This window comes from Doryrhamphus excisus, chromosome 20 (genome assembly GCF_030265055.1).
Source record: "Doryrhamphus excisus isolate RoL2022-K1 chromosome 20, RoL_Dexc_1.0, whole genome shotgun sequence".
In the NCBI taxonomy this organism is placed as follows: Eukaryota; Metazoa; Chordata; class Actinopteri; order Syngnathiformes; family Syngnathidae; genus Doryrhamphus; species Doryrhamphus excisus.
In genome coordinates, this window is record NC_080485.1 from 4,923,249 (window position 1) to 4,933,582 (window position 10,334).

Genomic DNA, 10,334 nt, shown 5'->3' on the forward strand with positions numbered 1-10,334 from the left:
AGAGAGAGAAACCATTCGTCGTCCAGGTCTTTCAACCTCCAGGAAAACAGCTGGTGTGCGTGAGAAACGGTACATGCAACATTAAAGGATGGATGGAACACAATGGACGACAAGGCTTTGTGAACTTAATGTAAAGAGAAAATAGGTCATGACATGACTGGAGACATACAGTGCAGTTCCATACCCCATGTGCCGATTTGACAATCTGTCCCTATAGCTTTTGTTTACAACTGGGGACTTTTTTTTCAAGCCAATACTGATACCAATACCAACTTTGTGCTTCTCAAGATACTGATACCAAACAAATATCCTGACATCCATACTCTTAACAAAACATTAAAAAATAGCGGCGGCTCAGAAATACAAACCGTGGCTCAAAAAGGTTTACTAGCTGACAAAAGCTAAATATCGTCAACGTTAGTACTGGCTGGTCATCCATCCAAGTCCCAGATCACTTTAGCCCTAAGGTCGTCTCTGGCAAACTGCGCAGCGATAAGAACAAGCCCTGGCCCCCAGGCATCGTCACAATGGTGCCATTTCTGGTGGCTGATAAGGTTTTATGTGTTGAAGCTGAATGTGTTTTCATTCCTTAATCAGATTGTTTCAACTTCACACTTGACCTTGTCCTTATATGGATGTTTGTGCCACATCAAAATTATGCAGCTTTCCAAATTGTATCGTTACCAGCATTATTTAATTGGATTCTTGTGAATTTAGTAGAACATGTCATTTTAGTTGACTTTTAATCAAGATCATGACTACTTTGTTGAGAAAAATGTTGTAAAAATTAAGTTCTACCTCTTTTTTTCCCCCTAAAATTTATAGCAGCATTTGCCATCACAGTCGAAGAAGCGAATGAGATGGCATTAATTTGAGGAAGAAGAACTGCTGCCTATATTGGGATCAGATGATATTGGTTATATCAGTAAAAAGCCAATCTGTAGCATATCTAATTACAACATTGGTTCTGTTGCTGATGTGTTTTACTGCTAATGTATACTGCTAATGAATTATCATGTGATCAAAGTGAGCTATGTTTACCACTTTCTCATGCATTCCAAAACATTGAAGTTAAAAAACAAATACATTTTTAATAAGTTTTCAACAGCCTTTCTCAAATTATCACCTGCTCGTAATTAACATCCCGTCTAATACTTTCACAAACGAAAATGTAGCGGTGCACTGTTGGCACACTCCAGGATCACGTGGCAGCAATGTTCTCAAATTTTATGACGAGGTGGCCAAGTCGTTAAGGCGATGGACTGCTATGTGTGGGTTCGAATCCCATCCTCGTTGGAGAGATTTGCAAATTTCCCCACTGAGGGACTAATAAAGGCATATCTTATCTTAAATGCCACATTTGTACAAATATTAAGCATTACAGCAGGTTTCTTGGTTATATGTGATTGTATAGGTCAATTGGTATAATTACTATGCAAGCTGATATTTCCACTTTGTGATGTGAAAGCAGACAAAGATCGTTATATATACATACACACATATATATATACATACATACATACATACATACATACATATACATATATAAGATTTCAAATGAACAGAACAAACTGCAGTATGTCAGTTACAGAACTAAAGAGTGCATGCAATCGCACACTATCAAAAAAATCTGATACACTGTATAATGAAATACAATTCAATATATTAGATGTACTGTGTGAACATGTTCTCAGCTACTATTTTATGTTTCTATATGAACTAACAGGTCTTTCTCCATCTTCAACAAGTCACTGAGATGTCTACCTAATTATAAAAAAAGGATGACAGAACCCCTATAAAAATAGTGTGAAATAAGAGTAGGGTTTGTTCAACAATGGAGTGCTCTTAATTGGAGAGCAGAGAGCTTGCCAGTACTACTGCACTCCTCACAAATCATAGCAGACCATGCTTGTCGGTTTCTTGCACATCGGCTGACAGGAAGTCAGTCAGAGGGAGAGGCAGCCAAGGTTTCATCACTGGTCAAAGATAACAAATACTTGTGTGTGTGTAGGGTGTTTTCCTAATAATGTGACGCACAGCAAGGCACTTGCAGAATTAAGTATGAGTGAACCCCCGAGTCGCTCTACTGTGTCACCGAGCTCTCACAATCAAGTTCATACTTGTGAGGTTAAGAGACTAAGCTTGGTAAATACGACGAATCAATGATGGGTACCTTGTGAAACATACCAACATGTTAATTAAATCAGAACATTAATAACGGTGAGATACTGAATACGAAGCATTCAGTGTTGAACAAGTACAATTTTGCGCAATAGTCTGTCACCTCTGGCATATTTCCCTGCATAAGATATCCAGTCGCTAGGCGTTTTTAATAAACATTCAGATTCTGCATGGCTGTGGAATTATTATTCCGTGTCCTGCTCTGCTAATAACTTACACCAGTTGTTTGTGCAATTATCAAATGAATAATTGCGGTGTGTGTATAGCAAAGGTCCCACCCTTCATTCTCATCTCCCACACATACATATAAGAGTAAACATCAGCATTAAATGGGATATGTGCTATAGCAAAACAAAAGGAAATAAAACTGCAGTAGCAAGGTCTGCTTTTTATGGAAGGCTGCTGCTATGACAAACCATACAAACACTACGGAGTCATTGCGCTTGTCAAACATTGCAATTTATTGAACTACAGTATCCTCTATAAGAAATCTGTCAATTAAAATGAAATGCGTTTGCGCTACCAAACAAGGCTAAGGGATCCAGAGCGAACGGACATGGCTTGCTTGAGATACTGTACAACAGCTGTTTCCCCTTTACTCCCTGTTCATGGCTCAGCAGCCTACTCTGAAAACGTCATTGAAAACCTGAAAAAGTAGGTATTAAAATAGCCTGTCTATGGACTTCCATGAGAAACATTTATTCTTATTTAGTCAAAACATAAGTCACGTATAAAATATATGTGTATTTCAATACAGGTTGCAAGTCAAAATGATTTTTCTCTTACTATGAAAATGTAACCGGTCCACTTTGAAATTACTACGTATAAAAATACTAGGGTTATCGCGAGACAATATTTTAACATTACAACACATAACAACAAGTACAATACTCTTCTGTAATCTGTGTGTATGCTAGTGGCCCCGCCTCCACGCACAGAACAAAGAACGAAAAAGGGCTCACGCTGTTTATGCCATTGTTCTATGGAACAAACACTCCAAGGTGCTGAACCCAATGCACAGTATGAGAGTGAGCCCTCTTCCTGCCTTCCAAGGAGACCAGCAAAACAGACACACATGCACATGGCAATAAATTAATTATGCTTTTTCCACTTTTCTGACCCGTAAATGTAGTTAGAATGTTGTATTCTCGTGTTAAATCATACCAATGAGATTTGCGCAATTGTAAGTGAGCCCTGAAAGACGTTTGGGATGGCTCAAAACAGTCAGTTTCAAAAGTCATGGTAAAACTGCCCCTTTTTATGATGTCACAGAGGGCGGACTTCCTTATATGGTTCGTAGTAGAACGCACTCTGGGCATGTGCCCAATCAATAAATTAAAACAGGACGTTTTGGCAGGAAGCACAAATCAAAGGAAATACAGCTGGAATAGGTACAGATTCCAGATAAAGGTCCCCTTTAAGTCTCGCAAAAATTGTCAAGTTCATTTTCATTTATTGTGAGATTAATTAATTTATCATCAACCCAGAGATAGTGCTGACAAGACTTGTATTGTATTCTGAAGGAGAAATCTTAAATTTGAATCTTGATCTTGTGACACCCCTTCAAATTGCTAATGATGAGTATTTCACATTCACAGTTTCAAAGTTTTCAGGTAATAGTTGATATAATTCAATAAATTAAATTCAATATGGCAATAAAGATAGTTATACACAATTCATAGTTCATGTTAGCATTTGCTATCAAACGAATGATTTTGCAAAAGACAATCCAGCTGAAGTCAAGGCAACATATTAAAAAGATTGCAGGAATGGGCACATTTTCCAAGTAATAATAAAATATTACTTTCACAAACAAAAGTGTAGAAAACACATGTTTCTATAGTGCAGTTCAAGACGCAGATCAGTGCCATCAAACAAATTCTACAAGTGAACGGATGACTTGGAGCAACATCAGCTAATTAGGTGAAGAGCTTAATGTCAGCTGACTGATGTCATATGGTATCTACAAAGTGACATTTATGACATAACACATACAGTCGACACACACTGCCTTGGATCGCTATCAACATAATGGCAATTTTTTTGTCCTTCATCTTTCAGTCATGTCAATTTCGTCAATACAACAGTTGGCAACAGCAGGTGACGTAAGCAATGTGGAAAGTGTCCCATCGGCTGGTAAACTGAGTAATGTAGAGTTTACAGTCAGCCATATCACTAACCAACAATGACTGTGAGCGTATTAAACCCTCCAGGAAGACACAGATCAATGTTTCACCTTCTCTCATGCACGTAATGTCCTTTCACTTCCAAAGATAAAAGATGGAATGATGAGATGAACAAAAATCAGTAAACAATAAACGTCCAGAAATATGACCAAATTCATCATAAGACAAGGACTGTCAAAACATCATTAACATTAGTGTCTATCAACAGCATATAAATCCATCGATTGACCACAATAGCCATACTGTACTGAGCAGCCAAGATACATATTTGCTACACGAGCGCTACTTCCCATTCTATGGTTATCATAACAATCTTTGTCTTTGGAAGGTATCCTTTAACTATGATTTTAGCTGCTATAAATGACCCAAAAGTTGTAAGCCAAATATGTCAAAGATGATGACATGGCATCATTTCTGTATCACTGCTTTGTGTTTAGACTAAGAAAAGTAACAACTTGCACATCTTGGATGACCTTAACTGAGCGATGCCATTAAGTACAGCATTAGTTTGAATTAATTGATAGACCAGTGTTTCTCAATTATTTTCTGACAAGCCCCCCCCACTCTGATTTGAAAAACTATTAAGAACCTGACAGTGTTTATTTATCTGTACAAACCACTGGATGAGTTCCTGGCACCAGCATTGTTCAAGCTTGAGTAAATACACTTACAGACCTGCAGAAGAACCGGCTTAGACTCTAGACATAGCCCAAAAATAAATCATGTGTCAAATGTTTTGTTGCCAAAAAACAAGGTACCAATATCCCTGCTCAGCAATACTAGCAGACAGAAAATCGTACCTCGGGCACCAGGCTGACCATCAAAGACAAGATAGGGGAGAAACAGCTCTGAAGACAGCTTTGTCAGTCACTTAAGTGGATCGCCTCCTCACAGACGACAGCCACTCTCTTATCACACTAATCTGGATAACTTCAGCACTAAGTCAGTAAAGGCAGCTTGGATAAATGAGTTTACTCCTATGCTGATTGGATTATAAGGCAAGGGGGGCTTGACCCGATGGCCCTCCAACCACCACATCCCTCGCTGCTCAGATTTAATGAACACAGAGGGCTTAAATACAGAAAATAGAAAATTATCTAGCTAATGGTTTACCACAATAAATGATTATTTGTAGGTTCACAATGAGTCCGTATATTAGAATTAAAGAATATAGCAATGTTGACTCCAGACAGCTTCATATTGTTGAAAATCTGCCACTGATTTATATGCATTTTTATAAGGACGGTTTGCCCGCAATGATTCAACTCCCCTGCTATACTTGGAGAGCTGCATTTTATATGACAACAGACTCAATAGTAATCTGGTAGAGGTTAAATGTGAGCCTCTAGAGTCCAGATGCTGCTTTTGCATCTATAAAGAGATGGAGGCTGCATACACACCAAACATATCCTGTTTAATACAAAAAAAAAAGCATATGCATAATGGCGACTCTTAAGTAAGCATCCCATTGAAGCTTTATAGACACAAGCTATGAGTTCTCATGCTGCAGGGAGGAACGCTGACATACCGATAGGGTAAAGTAGGTAATGAAATCTGTGCAAATGAAGATATACTTTAAGTCACTCATGGGTAACAGAACACACTGGACGCAGTGTGTCTACCAATATCAACTTATCTTCCAGCTCCATTCATGCCCTGCATTAGTGTCTGTATAAAGGAGGAGTCGGGATCAAAGAAATGAGACAGAAATGTAAGCCAAACAGAGGCATAAGCGAGTAAAAGGGGCTGCATGGACTTCCTCATTCCAGGCTGCATGTCTGCTCCCTCATTGGGTCACTGCAGTTGTAAAAGCTCCAAGCAAAGCAGGAACAAGATGAGCAACTACGGCATTGTAGCCTCACAAAAAATCTGCAACCGCCTGCAGATAAACACATGGATCTCCCAGATGAATGGGGAAATACCCGCAGGGAGGGGAGAGCCGCAAGGCTGTCTGACATCATGCACGCGTGGACTTTCATGTCTGGGTCAAGTATCATGTTAATGCGTTTAATATCACCATCCAAGGCACACAAGCACGACTGGAGTCATCATTTTCAGGCTGTGATGATAGTGTAGTTTCTGCTGCATTACCATCCCACTCACGCGCTGCAGTTTCACAGCCTATAGAAGGAAGGAGATGGAGGTTGCCCCACAGTACATCAACCACTTGTATTAAAATACAATCTCCACCCTTAAAACTTAAACACTCGTTCGATTCGTGCACTTTGAAATTAGCCTCCAAAGTTGAAGGGCAGATGAGAGGAGAAATGAGGGCTAGTTGGTGGTGAGCGGCGGGGCAGCGCCAGTGGGGCTGATGATGGGCTTCATCAGGCGCTCCAAACAACTGCATTGCCTCCTTGCCAAAGCCCCACGTCCCACTCTGTGTGGAAAACACACACACCGGATCGACATTCCCCGATTCAAAACGAACACCAACGTTTACGCAATCAGGACAAGAGCAGTGCGGGGAAACCTTGACGCTAGTTAGCTTTACTTCCTTAGCAAGCCCAACCGGCCGCCGCCACGGCGCTTCTCGGTTCGGCCATCCCGCTCCTCCGCCGCCCTCTTTCCCCGTACCTCGCACACGTCCTGGGACTTACCGATCTTAGGTGCTGCTGGTGCCGCTGAGAAGGGAAGACGAGTGCGGGGAGGCTGCCGGCCACCGCTCCGCCGCTCCGGGACAAGAGCAGGACTGATCTGCACACTTTCACAGCCATCTCTGAAGTGAAAGCTCGTCGGGAAGGAGACTGCTGCGGGCGGGCGGACGGAGACTCACCGAAGGGGAAGAGGGAGGGTGGTGGGCGGGTTTGCGGGGCTGGACTACGGTCTCGTAGACATGCCCAGTGTGGCAGCACCACGGCAAAACATTTGCATCAACCTTTCATGGACAAATTCCACTGTTGTGCCTCATTTTTACCTAGATTCCAAGTGATCAATGCGCTTACAAAGTTCCCTTTATGGTCTCCACTAACAACAATTCTAACCCATTTCTTCTCAAACTTATTGTATGCGACAATACTTGGCCTTGGTGTTAAAGAGCATCTTTAAAACATCACAAAGAACAAAGTGATCAAGTCCCAGCCTTTATTGTTTCACATAAACTGACTGAACTGTGGGAGTAGTGAGTGTCCTGGCTGCTCAGTACAATATGGCTAATATCAACAGCCAGTTTCTGAGTTGAATTATCAAAGCAAGCATAACACAATATAACATTACGATTACTTATTCACATACACATAGTTAGGTGCTGCCATGTCTGTCCCAATAGAGTATCATGCAGATCCAATTTCTTGTCTAATTAAGCCCATCCTGTGTGACTTCAAAAAACAATGTCCTTATTCTAATTAAACTGATCTTTGGTGACTTAATAAACAATGTCCCTCTGTTGCTTTATGGACAAGGAAGTATTTCACAGCGTCATAAAGAGACTGAAAGAGAAAAACAACGACAACTGAGGTGTTTGTCCAGAATCACTATCACTCAAGACCTGTAAACACAAGTAATAGACCAGGTAATGACACCCTTTGGTTAATGAATGTCAAGCATAATCACCTTGGTGTAATGTAACCTGATCTCTGCTTAATCTTTGACCAAGTGACACACCTATATTGGTCAAAGGAGAGGAGATGACATACCTTTTGTAAAGTAACGCTTGAATTATTAATATACAGAAGAAATCATATGGTATTATATATTATATGTGGGCAAAACAGTATCGATTCACACCACTCCCTGTTGGTGGAACTACAAAGTCTACACGCTTTCTCATATAGACCTTTCTGCTGCGTTTAGACAATGCTAGTATGTGTTTTGAACATGCTGTGTCAGCAAGAAGCTACGGTTACAAATCTCATCCATGGCAGGGTTATAGTTATTCTAGTGATTGAATGTTGCAAAATATGTTTTTTCCTCAAAATTGTTTGATGACATCAAGGATATGAATGTAGGAAAGAATGTCGAACAGAACTTCAGTCATTTGCCACTCTTTTGCGTCCTTTGCAGCCACAATATACTGTATACGAAATATATGCATACACATAATATATACAATTGAAAAATGTATGTATGATTTCATAGTATATGTGGTATATATGGATTTATGGATATATGGATTACATATATCAGGAGGATCATAAACAGGCTTTAGGGAAACATATTCATCTTATAACATAGTCAAAAGTCAATATGCATAATAGGCAAACATCAAGATTTTTCTTTTTTATTGCTTCATTTATTAATTCATTTTCTGTGCCGTTTTATCATCATCATTGGCTTTGGGTGAGAGTCAAGTTACATCCTGGATTGGTTCTCATCCAATCACAGGGCACATTTTTACTTAAGTGTAAAATAACTGTAATTGCAAAATAGGAATCAGATGGTACACAAAAAGACTCAGTGACAGTTTGAACTCTATGGTCTGTGTACTATGTTACAGGTTATGTATACATATACAGAACCAAACTACATCATGTTCCCCTTGCATGTCACACATGTCATTATTTTAATGCGGAAAACAAACTCTATACAAGGTGTGTTTGCTTTTTCTACTGAGGCACACAGTGCCTGAAGTACGTACACTACACAGCAGCGTGTGTGTTGAAAACTGAGCCATCTTTTGATTGTGGGTCCATTTACAGTAGATAGGCCATCTTTCATCAGTGTAGCATGGATCAAATTTCATTGTTGCCTTTATACTGCAAAGTAGCTCAACTGGGACCTGTCGCTGGGCTGTGCTGCTGTTGTTAAGGGAACACTCCCTAATGGATTAAGTGTGCGCCTGATGTAGCTCTCCAGATAGGAAGACTATGTTACTCAAAAGTCACGGCCATACCAACACTTTTATTAGGGTCTGAATACTGACACTCTGTTTCTGGCCTGTTATCTCATATTTCACCTTTAGAAGGACATACATAATGTATTTGCATTGGTGTAGCTACTCCAGATGTGATATACAATAAGATATCAGGTGCCTCGACAGTATAGAATAATCAGAATGAAAGCAGTTTGTGAATGAGATGGATGCCGATGCAACCTTTGCCAATGTGAAGCACATCAAATGTCAGTATCATGAGGTTCTTGGGATGGATTGTCAACATTATTACCACAGCACCGGGGAAATGCAATCATACGTACAAAGCAATGTGTCTTATTGAAAAAAGCACATATTGCTGTCTCAATATTAGTATAGTGCAGGGAGGGTAAATGAGATATTTGCTGCAATAATCGAGCAGAGATTCATTCAGAATATGGATTTGTGTGTTTTCTCACTGGCAGTCCGTATGGTCGGCTTTTCAAATGTATGACTGACAAGAGGGCTCACTCTGTTCATCGTTGTTCTATGGAGCATGTTGTTACTGAACCAAAGCACATGGGGAACTCTCTTAAACTGGTTTGGATATTGTGACATTTTAATCTGACACTGATACATATCAATAAACCAACATTTAAAATGAGGTGGGACAAATTGGGATGATTGATTTTAAGATGCCTCTGATGGATGAAATGACAAAATTATGTTCTAATTTCAGCAGCATGCTGTGAACATTGCAGTAGGATTGACAAAGTTTGCAGGCACACCAAGAACAAAGAATGTGTCCAACATGTCACTTCCTGCCTTTTGGACTGTAAAAATGTACAGGCTGGTCTAACAACATGTTGACTCAGAAGATGGAATTCATTTGTGTCCATTAATGCTGTGACAAAGGAACAGATTACATTGAAGGGCCCAGTTGGTCATCATTGTACTGTACTGTCAACTGTCTGTTCTATCTAATACATTGACACGTAATGAAATTCCACCAAACCTTTAAGAGGGGTTGGACATGCATAAGATATCAGAGTAGTAAGATGAACGCTAAGAGGTAGCGCGTCGGTGCCTTGTAAAGGGCATCTCAGCAAGAAAACTGGCATGCCTTTAGCAATCTTTCTCACTTGTCGGATAACTATTATGCAAAATTGACTTTTTAA

At 40.0% G+C, this 10,334-nt stretch overlaps 1 protein-coding gene across 4 annotated transcripts in view; it reads right to left on the reverse strand.

Moving 5' to 3' along the window:
- The window catches only part of mcu (mitochondrial calcium uniporter), a 64,375-nt gene extending 57,045 nt beyond the window's left edge, over nucleotides 1-7,330 (reverse strand). The window contains exon 1 of one of the 4 annotated variants that reach the window (XM_058058169.1): nucleotides 6,968-7,330. In XM_058058169.1, coding sequence (XP_057914152.1) covers nucleotides 6,968-7,084 — 117 coding nt within the window. In that variant the 5' untranslated portion in view covers nucleotides 7,085-7,330. The remainder of the gene's footprint in view (nucleotides 1-6,967) is intronic. The other 3 variants (XM_058058168.1, XM_058058170.1, XM_058058171.1) reach the window with 3 other exon arrangements.
- Nucleotides 7,331-10,334: the final 3,004 nt, after the last annotated feature.